Source organism: Syngnathoides biaculeatus, chromosome 16 (assembly GCF_019802595.1).
Source record: "Syngnathoides biaculeatus isolate LvHL_M chromosome 16, ASM1980259v1, whole genome shotgun sequence".
NCBI lineage: Eukaryota > Metazoa > Chordata > Actinopteri > Syngnathiformes > Syngnathidae > Syngnathoides > Syngnathoides biaculeatus.
The window spans coordinates 1,486,837-1,501,695 of record NC_084655.1 but is presented as its reverse complement, the minus strand read 5'-3'; the positions used below and the strand labels follow the sequence as shown (position 1 = coordinate 1,501,695).

Genomic DNA, 14,859 nt, shown 5'->3' with positions numbered 1-14,859 from the left:
CATTTGCAACTGCCATGCGCAATGAATGAAAAGAGCTCAAATTTTCCCAGTCATATTGCGATCTTTTCTGAAAATAACGTACATTTCAACGTCAATGGAACATAAAAAAAGAAGTTAAACAAAAACCAGTTCAGGGTCGACCCAACCTCTTGCCCAATGATAGCTGAGAAAGGCTCCAGAACTCCTGCGACCCTTGTGAGGCTCAGAAAATGGAGGAATAGATGGAAATTAATGGCCTGTGGGTTTGGTACTCTGTAGGAGTTAATTTCTCTTATGTTAGTGTGTGACATTTTCAATAAATCTGGCTGAGCAAAAGTATATGTGAGGAGAGAAAATGTGTATGATGTGGCTCTTTGCCGTAACACAGTAAAAGGAGGTCAGTCAATTTGGAGTTTAGTATTTCTCCACTCACATTCTGCTTTTCTACACTTTGATTTACACCTCTTGACCATCAATGTGTTCCTCTACGGTGTTCTAGATCGCCTCAGGAGGGTCTTAGTTTGGACAGGAGCAATAGCAGCACTCATGAGATTTGAGATTTTCAAGGTGAAATTGTCCAAAAGTTCAACTGTCCCACCAGTCTGTGGCACAGTTACAGTCTTCATAAACTTAGTGGCAGTATTCTCATTTATGTAGCTTTTCTTACTTTGACTTTGAGGTGCTCTGAACTTTTGGAAGAATCTGTAATTCAAAAAATAAACAAAATGATCAGAAGTATCCTTCATATCAAACGATAGAATTTCAACATCATTAGAGATGACCACGTCTAAAATTTGACCTTGAGTGTGAGTTGGCCTCTTAATATGATGAAAGAGGTCAAATGTGTCTGGTATGGCAGAAAGTTATTTTCACATGGAAAAAACAGACAAGTCCGAGTGCATGTGATTAGCAACAAGTCATTGTAATGGTAACCCTTTGCAAATGCCAAAAAAAGAAAGGTGGATGAATATAGCCTACTAACTATTTAAACAACCAAGACCAGCTTTATGATAGCCTATAAAATAGCTAAAAACAGTCAGCCATTTTCAGAGGGGGAGTTCGTGAAAGAGTGCTTGGTGGACTCTGCAGCGCTAATACGTCCGGAAAAAAGAAACATTTGAAAAAGTCGCACTGTCCAGGTGAACAGTGACAAGGAGCGTGAAGGATATCATGAAGAATCTCCAACTGCAGCTCAAAAGTGGAATGAAAATTTGACTTTTTCTTCCTGGCTTTGGATGAGAGTTGTGACGTCCACGACACGGTAGTTACTCATGTTTCTTAGAGGGATAATGCAGGAGTTCAAGATTACAGCGCTGGTGAGATCAATGAAAGGAACAACCACGGGAGTGATTTGTTCAATGGAGGTAAAGGCATGCATGAACAGACTTGAACTGAAAAGGGAGAAACTGGTAAGTCACTATAAATAGTTGTCCAAATCTGACAGGGAAAAATGTGGGGCTTTTGAAACAGATGCAAAATAAAGTGACTGAACTTGACACAGAGCAGAAATTGGTATCTATTCATTGTATTATTTGTCGACATGCGTTGCGCAAGTCAGTGTTCAAACATAATGTTGTTGTTGATGTGACAAAAACAGTTAACTTTATCAGGGTATGAGCAGTGAATCACAGGCAGTTGTACTTTTAGAATAACGAACATGTTGACACCAGGTCAGCCGAGAAAAAATGATGAAAAGATTTTGGGACCTAAAAGCAGAGATTGAAGAGTTTTGTGGAATTAAACGCAAAAAGATCCCCGAGCCATCAGATGTAAGTTGGATTGCAGATTTAGCATTTGCTGTTAATATGACCGCAATGATGAATTAACTGAACACTAAACTGCAAGGCAAGGGCCTTTTCATTCACAAAATGCATAACCTGGTCAAGGCTTTCATGAGAAAGTTGCACTTTTTTTTCAAATCAATTAGAGAACAAAATTCTCACATGCAAACCCTGAAAGAAGTCAAACCATCAGCTACTCACCTTTGCAGGTACTCGTCTATGTCAGGAGACCTGCACATTGAGTTTTCAATATGATTTGAAGATTTTAAAAACACAGGATGAAATGCTCCTGAGTTCTTCTTTTTTAATGTTGATAATGCACCCATTGATGTTCAGCTGGAGCTTATAGACTTGCAGTCACATACAGTACTAGCATAGCACTTTAAGTCAGCATCACTGCTGGAGTTTTATTCAAGAATTTTCCTTCCAAACATGAGGAAACGTGCTCAAAAGATGTTGGTTCTGTTTGGGTCAACCTATACATGTGAACAAACATTCTCAGTCATGAAGTTTACCAAATCCAGATGCAGATCTTCTCTTACTGATTATCATGTGTCAAATGGACTTCACATCTCAACATGGCATGGCATGTTTACTTTGATTATTTTCTGTACTGTTTGGCAAATGGACATTGTTAAAGTTATGTTAAATTATTGTTTGCGTACAATGTATTATTTTAATGGAAAGTTTAAAACAAAGCATTGAGGTGTCAATGTGACTGAAAAAGAGTTACAAATGGTAAGTGTGCAACTTAACATTGTTTTGCACAATTTTACTGAATGAACTAAGTTTTATGTAAAACAACCTCACTTTCAATAGCACATACTTTTACTAGCTTCTGTAACCCTATTTTAACGTATAAATAAAATTAATAACCAAAATAGATTTCTAACCTTGGGCCCGGCCCTCCACAATATTTTCTGCTTCTCATTCGGCCCCTGGGGAAAAATAATTGCCCACCCCTGGTCTAGTTAAACAATAATAAGTTTTTATTGCAGTACACAAAGTCACAAACAAAGCAAACGCGTGATGTCATCTCATGTACCACAGAATGCCCACAACGCACCGCTGTGATGTCACTTCCGACATGCTGCTGTTACAGTGAACAAAATAAGTATTAGAACATCCTGCTATATTGCAAGTTCTTCCAACTATAAATCATGGAGGGATCTGAAATTTTCATCGTAGGTGCATGTCCACTGTGAGAGAGACAATGTAAAAAGAAAAATCTAGAAATCACAATGTATGATTTTTTTAACCATTTATTTGTGTGCTACAGCTGCAAATAAGTATTTGAACACCTGAGAAAACCAATGTTAATTAATTGGTACAGTAGCCTTTGTTTGCAATTACAGAGGTCAACTTAGTTGTTCACAAGGTTTGCACACAGTGCTGGAGGGATTTTGGCCCACTCCAATGGTTGAGAGGAAGGGAGGCAAGGGGGGGGGAGAGAGAGAGAGAGCGAGAGAGACAAGCTAGGTGGAGCTTCGATGATGCCAGCCAATCAGCTTCAAAGAGCCGATCTGGCTTTTTTTGGAGGGTGGGGGGTGCAATGCACTGAAGGCGCAATCAATGAAAGGCGAAGTAAAGGCAGATTACGGCACTTTAAAGAGTTTTTCTTTTCCTTTCAGCCAGAGTGAACCCACGCAGGAACGGGGAAATCATACAAACTGCAATCATGTGGGCCTGGATTGAAAACCCCAGTCCTCACAACTGTGAGACAAATGTAAAAGTAGCAGATCCTATACAATCTGGTGCTTCAAAGTAATATTCTAAAGCAGTCACTCACATTTGAAAAATGTTTGGGTGTGGTCCACCAGTCATGTCTAGAGATATAAAGTTGCGGGTGTGTGTTCTGTATGTAATTATGAGTGTACCGCTTTAAGAGCGAAGGGGAGCGGTGTCAGGTAAACTAGGAAGTAGAAGTAGGCTGAGCAGCAGCTTGTTGTTAAAAGACAGTGTGCTTCCGTGTTTAAAAAAAAAAAAAAAAAGACGCCAGGCTGTGGTTCATTGCGCTGGATCGTTTTTCATGTGCACTTGAGAATGTGGGACAAGTGCGCAATGGTGCAGCTTAGAGGGAACATTGGTCAACATTACACAAAATAAGCGATGACTTTCTATGTATTTCTACTCGTAACAAATTTTATGCGCGTGATTTTTCGTGCTCGACTGCAGATTTTCGAATGCGATGGGGCATGGGTGCACACGCGCCTGTCAAATTAAAGTGACTGCTCATGTATATGATATATACACTGTGTATATATATATATATATATATACACATATATATATATATATATATATATATATATATAAAATGTATATTATTGCATAGATATAGAGTATACATGAAAATATATCCTGGAATTCCTATACCGTACAGCAAAACGTGTTAAAGAAGTTGATCTGTAGTAATTACTAATAACATTTAAGTCTCAAACTTGTTACGTCGCATTGTATTGATACACTCGACCAGATTACTCACTAGCTTAGATATAGATCTAGTGCTACTGATAGTATAAAGAGTTGCCTTTAATATTTTGAGAACTGACTTACCATGTTTGAAAAACGCTGTGTATTTAGTAAATAGGTACGCAACCACCCGGCTGTTCATTGTACAGCGCGATGGATCTGCCTGTGCTTGTATGAGAAACTATCAGGAGTACGATGCATGTCCCTAATTTGCGTGTACAAGGCTCGTTTATTATTGCACCAAAACACACAGACAATGATAACGTAGCCCACAGTCTAAAATGATATGTTTTCACAAATAAGGATTTTAATGAACGAAATCCGTTTAAAATGTTGCTAAGTTAATTTTAGCACAATAGCTGGTCATAACTTGCTTCACCATAAATATAATTTCACGTTCTAAACTGATGCCCTAACCAGACAGTACCCAGACCCGTTCAAATCCCGTTTTCGTTACAATTTTCCCAAGATGTCACGAGCAAAACCGCAAAACTTAACACTGAAAGCTGTAAACCAGTGTCTTGTGATTTTGTTCGGGCACTAAACGCTTAAAATACTAATGTAAAAGAGATGGACGGTTCTGCTTACTGGACTGATATGGGTGTTTGAGCCTGTAGAAGTTTGTGAATGTGAACAGATTTTTTATTATTCTTTGATTATATCCACAGGTGTGCATATAAATGCTGCATACCCATGCAAACAACAGAACAGAGTTTTTGTTGCCAACAGAGTCAACATTTTCATCAGAAAACGGTAGATTATCCAGACCATCTATAGTGTATGACGGAGCACCCAGGATTTCTTGCCAACTGTCTGAACTCGTGGGTACTGGATGTTGCGTACTTACAATTCAGGCAACAGTATCAGGACCGACTGGATTTTCCACAATGCAAGTAAGAGCTATTTTTTAAAAAAATTAACAATTCTCCTAATTAGCCTAGCTTTTTGCCATTTAGATTCATTCATTTTCTTCATCGCTTATCCTCACAAGGCCAGGGGAGTACTGGAGCATATCCCTGCTGTCATCAGGCAGAAGGAAATGGTGGCAGCCAATCGCAGGGTACACGAAGACAGACAAGAGTCACACTCACAATCACAGCGAGGGAAAATTTAGAGTGTCTAATTAATGTTGCATGTTTTTTGGGATGTGGGAGGAAACTCAAGATCCCACAGAAGACGCACGCAGGTACGGGGAGATATGATGACATCTGTAGGTTTTATACTGACCATGGTCCCACAAACAAGCCACTCTTTGTTGCGCTCATAAATCAAATGGACAGGATCACAATATGTATATATCTTGGAATTGTGTTCATGTTGATCATGAATGTGATTATCCAAGGACAGCCACGTGTCTTTTAGGCAATCCTTCCTGTTTTCTGCAGGTGCTGTGCCTGCTACATAATACATATGATTTATGACAGATTTTTTCCAGAGCATCACCTTAGTGGACAAATATCCAATCTTGGTAAGTTTATCAGGACCTTTGGCGGGATGCCACACATCATTATAATATTTTAACTCTGAGCAACGTGGGTTACTTTTAAATCGTCTCGAATAAAGGCTGCTCCTGACTTGTGTCTCTCTCTCTGTGACCATGCTTTTGATGGTCAGGTCTTCAGTTTCTGTCAAATACGAACATCTCTTAAAGCCCAGTAGTTCACAACCATTGCTGTTTCCAGCTTCATTGCTCTGTACTTCATTTTTGACAACTTTTTTAGTTCAATTAAAGTATAAGAGCCATACTTAGCTGAGTGACCAGCACTGTCATTTCTGCAGTCTCCTGCAAGGTGGATTCCATGAGGGATTTGTCTGATTTCCTGAATTAGCGCTGCTTGTTTTTCTCTCCATCCAATTATAATTGTAGGTAAAATATAAAAAAAATTGGTGACGCTGATGTTTGCCTGCTAATTAATGAAGCGTTCATTATTTGCAGCATACATAAAATACGGCTTATCTGACAACCTGAATAAACGATAGCTGCCGACAACATTAGGTTGCCAACTGTCATTTTATTCATCATTGGTTGACTGTCCCATGTTCTGGAAAAGGAACAGCTTGCACATTTCTGTATAATGCATACAATTGTTCCAAATCCACTGCCAGGTTTGTGTTCGATGTGGCCTTGACTTGGGCCAGTACATAGAGGACATCTGTCAAAAAGATTCAACAAATTATTTTCAAACACTATGTACTTTCTTTCACTGACAGGGTCCAGCGTGGGTAGTTTTTCTTTTGCAGATTCTGTTTGGTCATATACAACTTCCTTCTGGGCCTCCTGTATTGTAATGTTTGAAGGTTGATAGTCTGTGTCCTTTGCATCATTCAGGTTTTCCTCCTCCCTTCGATACAATGGATTAATTGGGCTGAACGTTGACATAGCAGTATTCTGGTTCTGCTTTCGGGGAGTGCTAGAATCATTCTCACCAAATGGAAAAAAGGCAACTGGATCAATCTGTGTTCCCCTGTCCATTGCAATGTCAGTTTGGGTACTTTTATCAACCAGTTTGCAGGCTACATTGATACCTTTGGAACAAGTATGGCACTTTATGACAGATATCTGTGTTCCTTTATGACGAAAGGGCTCTTTTTCAGTCTGGCAACTTTTGGAATGTAGCAAAGATGGAGATTCAGGATCTGCTGGTTCGATGTCAACCTCTTGTGCAGAAGATGCTTTCTGCAACATCTGGAATTAATATAGAAAAATAAGGTTTAGTTTATAAAATGAGAAAAAGTGTGCATAAACCACAGGTTTATTTCATTCTATTTCATGGTGCACAAATTATTTTTGATAAGTTGCAAACAGGTCTCCTGTGAGTGAGTAGTATGTAAAACTGCTTGTTTTAATGCTACATAGTACTTTATTAAAATAAAAAAAAAAAAAAAATGCAACAAAATAAATAAACAGATAAAAGATTTGTATCCATTTTCTCAGCCGCTTATTCTCACGAGGGTCGCGGGAGTGCTGGAGCCTATCCCAGCTCTCATCGGGCACGAGGCAGGGTACACCCCGATCTGGTTTCCATCCAATTGCAGGGCACAGAGACAAACAGCCACACTTACAATCACATCTCGGGGCAATTTAAAGTCTCCAATTAATTCTGCATGTTTTTGGGAACGAGAGGAAACCGGAGTGCCCAGAGAAAACCCACGCAGACACGGGGAGAACATGCAAACTCCACACAGGCGGAACACGTGTCCTCTGCACTGTGAGGCCCATGCTTTCCAGGTGCTCCACCGTGCCGCCATTTGTACACAATATGATCCTGTTTTTCTAGTTGCGAATGGTCAAAGATTTGCGGTAATAAAATGTTTTTCGCAAAGAATGACATGCGGTTTTATCATTCAACCATGACAGTGTTCAAAGTTTTCAGGAAAAAAATAAAACATACCTCCGCAACTTGTCTTTTAAAAAAAGCTCTTCGCAGTTTTGCTACTTTCTGTGGGGGGTGGGGGGTGGGAGATTGTCGAAGCATGTCCAGGTTCAGCAGCCGATCCATGTTCGCGTTTTGTGCCTTTAGTAACAGCGATCTGTTCAAGTGTTGGAACTGGCTGTAGGTAGGCACTGATCCAGGTTTTAACATCTTTTTACATTTAAAACCAATCTCAGACATGAGTCCACCAGTAAAAGAATCCGGGGTCAAATGTTCACAGTATATGACAGAGTGCTGACCGGTTTTGGAAAGATTAGCCCTCTTCGTTTGCACAAACCTTACCCACTGACTTCTGAGGCTTGGGTCTTTGGGAAAATATTGCAAACTGTGACCAGAATAATTCAAACTGCTACAAAACTGAATGACACACGTATTCACCATTTTTACGGATTCGTTTCAGCTTGCAATCACTGAGGAATTCTCGAAACAAATGGGTTTTTCTTTGGCGTAAATACGAAATGTAAAATGCAGGAGGAAGGGGACACTCTGAACTGGCTGCCTGTCAAGTGCAACAACCATTCGCACTCAGATTCACACCTATCGGCAATTAAGTCTTCAATTAACCTATCATGCATGTTTTTAGTATGTGGGAGGAAACTGGAGTGCCCGGAGAAAACCCACGCAGGCACGGGGAGAACATGCAAACTCCACATTGATTGAACCCAGGACCTCAGAACTATGAGGCTAACGGTTTCCAGCTGAGCCACCGTGGCGCCTGTGTATGGAAATAATAAAATGTCTTGAAAATTCCTTAATCTTTCAGTTTAAAGTTGAATATAGCATTGTTAAACTACCGTAATTTCGCATGTATAATAAAAACGTTCCTAAAATATTTTCAAAAATATAATCCAGTAGAGCGCATTATATTTAGGGATAGATTATAAAAGAAAAAGAAAATCACATTGTATAGTCGTATGCGGGTAGATAGTGTGGTAAACAAAGGTATACATTTAGATTTCAATATGATATTCAATGTCTTACGTTACACATTTACATGTACAGTAATCCCTCTCAACTTTATGCTTCACCGATTGAGCTTCTGTGCATTGTTTTTTTCCACACCCCCACCCCAAAAAAAAGAAAACGCTAGATCGGCATACACTACGTACTGCATTACGGGAAGACACATTGATGCAATGCGAGTGATGGGCTTGTATAAGGTAACTGTGTATGAGCGCATGTGTGGATTTAGCTCGTGAGCTGATTGGCTGCACATCAACAAAGCCCCACCCAGCAACTCTCCCATTGTCTTCTCCCTTGTCCTTCCTGTCTACCATTTTATACGCTGTTGACGGTGGAGCAATGACCTCTCTAGTTTACAATGCTGTGCTGTTAAAACTTCCTCCTAAGCACCCAAGCGGAAGAAGATGATGACGATCGGCGATGATCAGCGGAAAACTAAAACTTTTGGATATGATCAAAGATGCTAGAAGTTATTGCGTGAATGAGTCAGAGGTGGTACATTAAGTAGGATGTGGTAAACATCCACAAAAAGGCTTCAATAACTTCATAAGGAAGCGAAATGTGTGGTGACTCTGCAAAATGAGAGGACTGTACGAAATAGGAGCTCCGCTTTGTGGACCGTGGATTGCAGAAAAATGGCCCGGGGAAGATGATAAAGAGGAAGAAAAAGTAAAACTTTTGGAAATGACCAAAGACGGCAAAAGTTACACTTTTGTGGCACCATGTTGACGTGACAGAACCAGCACAAGTACTTGTGCTGTTGTAAATTCTGTCTCATGTACGCAAAATATAAATACTGTACAGTTGAATAAACATTCTGATACTCACACACACACACACACACACACACACACACACACACACACACACACACACACACACACCACAAATACATCAGCAGCGTCTCAAGCAGAAGTCTTTGAGTGATGAATGGTAACTATACAGTAACACAGTAAGTGTTTCATAATTTAAAGGGGAAGGCCACACTGAAAATGTATCAGCTCATGTCATTGGTACTGTAATTTTAAATATTTTCATCAGATACAATGTAAGGTTTTTTATATCAGCAATTTTGAATGTTCGCGGTTGCTGTTATTTTGGAGAGTCACATGACCTACGTGCGCAGATGTGACGTATTATGTGCTCAACCTGAGTCTTGGTTACGTTCCTACATAGTTATTTATTGTCAGCGCTGTTTTCTCTGATTTATTCTCATCTGAAGAAGAAATAGAAGTATCGGGAAGACGGAGGAATGCGTCTATACAGATTTGAACTTGTGGCTTGTCAATAATGTTGAATATTCAGATGATTCTTCGGACAAGAATGACGCGCAGTCTGACTGCTTTGAGGCGTACGCTCGGGACATAAGTGTGTAAATGTCAGCGACCGGGAACATTCAAAATTGCCAATATAAACTTAGTTGATATCTGATGAAAATCTTCATTTTAAAGTCACAGTGCCAATGACATGACCTACTTGATACATTATTTTCAATGAGTGACCTTCCCCTTTAAATTTATATTATGAATTTATAATATTGTATATATTTATAAAGTTTTAAAATTACAGATTTAACTAAATACCTCTTTTGTAGCGAATGTGGCAAGTACAAATACTGTTTCCATATTTCAAACGTTCTGGTACCCACATAAACATGCAACCTTTGCTACTTTGTGTTTTTTCACTTTTTTCAGGTGGTTCTGGTCACAATTAACCGCGAAAAACAAGGGATTATTGTAAACGCATTGAGGCCTATGAGGCTTCCGGGAGTGTTATATTTGAAACAGTCTTCTGTTCTGTAAAAAAAAAAAAAAAAAAAAGGGGGGGGGAGCACGTAATGAACCTGAAAATGAAGTACACACAAAAAATTCCAAGGTTCTACTGGCAGCCATGCTGCTTCTGCTTCATGAATTAAACAAAAATATTTGATCATAAGAAAAAAAAATGAAATAACTAATGAAAAAAGATCCCACATGACAAATGCCTTCTGAACTTCAGGCCCTCTTTAAAAGGTCAGCCACATACAACAAAATGGCTGGACTCATCCATCGAGGTTAGCATCCACTACACTTATGCTGTCTTGCAAGCCTCAATCTTCCTCAACAGGTATCATTGTTCCTTCACTTCCTCCTCACTGTCGTGTGTTGTGGTGGTTGGAGGAGAGAGGCGGAATGCGCCTGCGGGCAAGAGAAGCAAGCTGAGCTGTTGGGCTGAGGGCTGCTGGACTGAGGACCACTGGACTGAGTGCCACTGAGCAGAGGCAACACAAGAGTAGATGTCTGTTGCTCAAAAAAATTTGAAAGTTTATTTATGTGTTGTTCTGTAGCCAGTCGTGCCAAACAACTCCACTTGAGTTGTGAGATATTCAGTGCCTTTGTTGACTCATTTCAGACTTCAAATAGTTAATCTCCACAAGTGTCACTTATGTTAAATTTGGTGGTTGTAATAGAGGTTATTTCCAAAATAAGAATAATTCAAAATTTACCATAGCCAAAAACATGATTCATAATGTCGACTGTGTGTGTTCACATAACAATGACTTAATTATTCTGCGGGTATTTTCACTTTATTGCAATGTGACCAAAAAAAACTGTTGGGAAAAAGCAGCACTGGAATTTTCATGAACAACGTGCTGATGGTTCAGAAAGTAAAGAAGGCTATTGTAACTGTAAATGTTTATCTGTACCTCATTGAAATTTGACTCAAACTTCGATGTCACATATGGAGAAACATTCACAATATAAAATGGTAAAATGCTGGGATTTTCCGGCCGCCGACATCCCCACTCCTCCCAGGTATTCTACTCTTCATGCTGATGTATTTGTCCCTTATGAGTTTTCACCTTCAATAGCACTCCAACACCTCAAAGTACTGCTGGGGAAATTTCCCGACAAATTTTTTTGTGATAGCATTATCATGATGCACGTATTTGCGCACTTCTTTGCACAGCCTATCCTCAATGTGATTCATGTTCTGTATTTTTTTTTTTTTGCGTTTTAAAGATTGCAGTATTGAGGAACCAAGTGGAAAGCTGAGTACGTCATAACAGCATGTGACTGAACGGACCAATCAAGAGATGATTGCACCATTCTGCGCAAAGCAACAATTTATGCCATACATCATACATGATGTGATGAAGAAAGGAGCACTGGAAGCCACAATCAGAAGCAACTCCTGAAGAAAGCAATGAAATTCCCCAAAGGTGCTTGCCCCTTGGAATGGTATTGTGAACCCAAGGATAACGGCATTTGTCATTCTGAAGATGTCTGGATTTCATTGAGTACAGAGCCACAGTACAGGTCAAATCATCATCCATTGCTGGTTGTGTATGCCAGGAGGAAATTCTGTCTTCGCCTCTCGGAGTTGAAGCCCCTGCCTCCTCTTCTGTGCTTACAGTGTAAAACTTTCTTTCGGCTTGTCCTGTTAGGGGTCACCACAGCGTAACATCTCAGATGAACGCTCATAATTGTTTGGCACAGTTTTTACACCGGATGCCCTTCCTGACGTAACCCCTCTTGGCCCCAGTGAGATACAAACTCACAACCCCTGGTTCACCAAACCAATGCTTTAACCAATGAGCTATGGAGCCTCTAAATGTAGTGTGAATGAAGAAAATGTGCATTCTATATTTTTCCACTCCTGCAATCGAACTCAACTGAGGGACATGAGGTGAAGCGAACTTTCCCGTTTGGTCTGAATGCAGCACAAGTCGAGGCATCTTCTGAACACTTAAAGGATTACTCAAACAGAGTCACGGTGGATCAGCTGGAAAGTGTTGGCCTCACAGTTCTGAGGTCAGGGTTCTATCCCGGACCCGCCTGTGTGGAGTTTGCATGTTCTCAACGTCTCTGCGTGGGTTTTCTCCGGGCACTCTGGTTTCCTCCCACATCTCAAAAATATACAACATTAATTTGATACTCTAAATTGTCCCTAGGTGTGATTGTGAGTGCGGCTGGTAGTCTCAATGTGCCCTGCGATTGGCTGGCAACCAGTTCAGGGTGTACACTGCCTCCTGCCCTTTAATAGATGGGATAGGCTTCAGCATTCCCGCGACCCTCATGAGGATTAGCGGCTAAGAAATTGGATTAATGGATAGTCAATCAGGATTACTGTTAAAGCTCAGGGACCGAATCCTCCAGCGTCTATCTGAAATACATTTCCTAATCCAACAAATTTTAAGAAGCAGCTTGTTGAGATGTCAGCCAATAAAATCAATAAATATTCCTTTGAAAATTTATTTTATCCCGAATCAGAACTCGTAATATCTCGTAAATGTTTGCTTATTTTAGTGAAAAGTAAAATACATCAGGTTAGATATTAGCATAAATCAGCAAAACAATAAAAAGATAGGACATCTGAAGCCACCCAGGAAACACTCTATTACCATGTCAGAATACACAGAGAGAGATAGAGAGAGAGATTGAGAGAGAGAGCGAGAGCGCGAGAGTGAGCGAGAGAGAGAGAGAGAGAGAGAGAGAGAGAGAGAGCTCGTGCAGGTCACTATTTTCACGGAGCCATATTGACAGTCAAAAAGAGCTGCTCGACAGTGTGGGGCAGTGAACCGGAGCAGAACATTCACAATGCTCGAGGCTTGTTGTGCTGTTGGTTGGTACAACAGACAAGACAGATCCTCAAAGAAGTCATTCCATAGAATACCAGCTAAAAAGACAAGAAAAGATCGAAAGATTTCAGCAATTGAACGTGATGGATGGTGCCCAACTAAATACACACGACTGTGAAGTGATCACTTCATTTCAGGTCGGAATTATTCTTCTCAATCTTAAATTCCCATGAAGTATGTATAATGCCAAGTTGGCTCATTTGAGAACAGTGCATTCATCGAGAGCCTGTTTCACCTCTTTCCGAAAGGCCGGACAACATTCTTCCTTTCATAGCTTCCACCACATGGTTCTCTACTCTTACCTTTGTCTTCTTAATTTTCCTACCCAGCACCAGTGTCATCCTACACAACACCATCATAGGCTGTCGAGCTACACTCTCCCCTATCACTACCTTAAAGTCAGTAACCTGCTTCAGATTATATCGTCTGCACAAAATATAATACACTGGATGCTTCTACCGCCGCTCTTGTAGGTCACCCAATGTTCTTGCCTCTTCTGGAAAAGTGTTCACTTCTGCCATTTCCAGCTTTTTTGCAAAGTCAATCACCATGGGTTTCTCAAAGTTCCTTTCCTGGATTCCGTACTTACCCATCACTTCGTTGTCGCCCCTGTTTCCTTCACTAACAGGTACATAATCTGCACCAATCACAACACTCACTCTGTCTGGGATGCTCAGAACTACTTCATCTTGTTCCTTCCAGAATTTCTCTTTGAACTCTCGGTCAGATCCTACCTGTGGGGCATAGCCACTAATCCTATTATATACACAGTGAACAAAATAAGTATTTAAACACCCTGCAATATTGCAAGTTCACTTAGAAATCACGGAGGGGTCTGAAATTTTCATTGTAGGGGCATGTCCACTGTGAGAGATAATCTAAAAAGAAAAATCCAAAAATCACAATGTATGATTTTTTTAACGATTTGTGTGATACAGCTGCAAATAAGTATTTGAACACCTGTCTTCTTTTCCTTTCAGCTTGTCCCGTTAGGGGTCCCCACAGCGTGTCATCTTTTCCCATTCAAGCCGATCCCGTGCATCTTCTCGAACACCCACTGTTCTGTCCTCCCTCACAACATCCATCAACCTTTTCTTTTGTCTTCCTCTCGCTCTTTTGCCTGGTAGCTCCATCCTCAGCACCCTTCTTGAACTCCTGTCTATGAGCTAGAATTCTGACGCTCACCCTCAAAGAACTGTTAGTCCACCTTTAAAAGTAAACCTCCACTCCATGTATTATCCTGAATCAGATGCACCTGTGTGAGGTCCAAAGCTGCATAAAGACACCTGTCCACACCATACAATCAGTAAGACTCAAACATGTAACATGGCCAAGACCAAAGAGCTGTCCAAAAACAGAGACAAAATTGTACAACTACACATGGCTGGAAAGGGCTACGGAGAAATTGCCAAGCAGCTTGGTGAAAAAAGGTCCACTGTTGGAGCAATCATCAGAAAATGTAAGAAGCTAAACATGACGGTCGATCTCAATCAGAGTGGAGCACCATGCAAGAGATCACCTCGTGGGGTCTCAATGATCCTTAGAAAGGTGAGGAATCAGCCCAGGACTACACGACAGGACTTGGTCAATGACCTGAAAAGAGCTGGGA

At 40.4% G+C, this 14,859-nt stretch overlaps 1 protein-coding gene across 7 annotated transcripts in view; it reads right to left on the bottom strand.

Annotated features, from left to right (window-relative positions):
* Positions 1 to 14,859, bottom strand: part of LOC133514117 (zinc finger protein 646-like) — a 107,226-nt gene that overhangs the window by 13,572 nt on the left and 78,795 nt on the right. The window contains exons 5-6 of one of the 7 annotated variants that reach the window (XM_061845470.1): positions 6,759 to 6,918; positions 6,411 to 6,654 (exon numbers count right to left, since the gene is read on the bottom strand). The exons of 2 other annotated variants lie outside the window; for them this stretch is intronic. In XM_061845470.1, coding sequence (XP_061701454.1) covers positions 6,650 to 6,654; positions 6,759 to 6,918 — 165 coding nt within the window. In that variant the 3' untranslated portion in view covers positions 6,411 to 6,649. Of the gene's footprint in view, positions 1 to 646; positions 682 to 4,122; positions 6,386 to 6,406; positions 6,919 to 14,859 lie in introns of those variants that run through there. 4 more of the 7 variants (XM_061845469.1, XM_061845473.1, XM_061845472.1 and 1 more) reach the window with 4 other exon arrangements.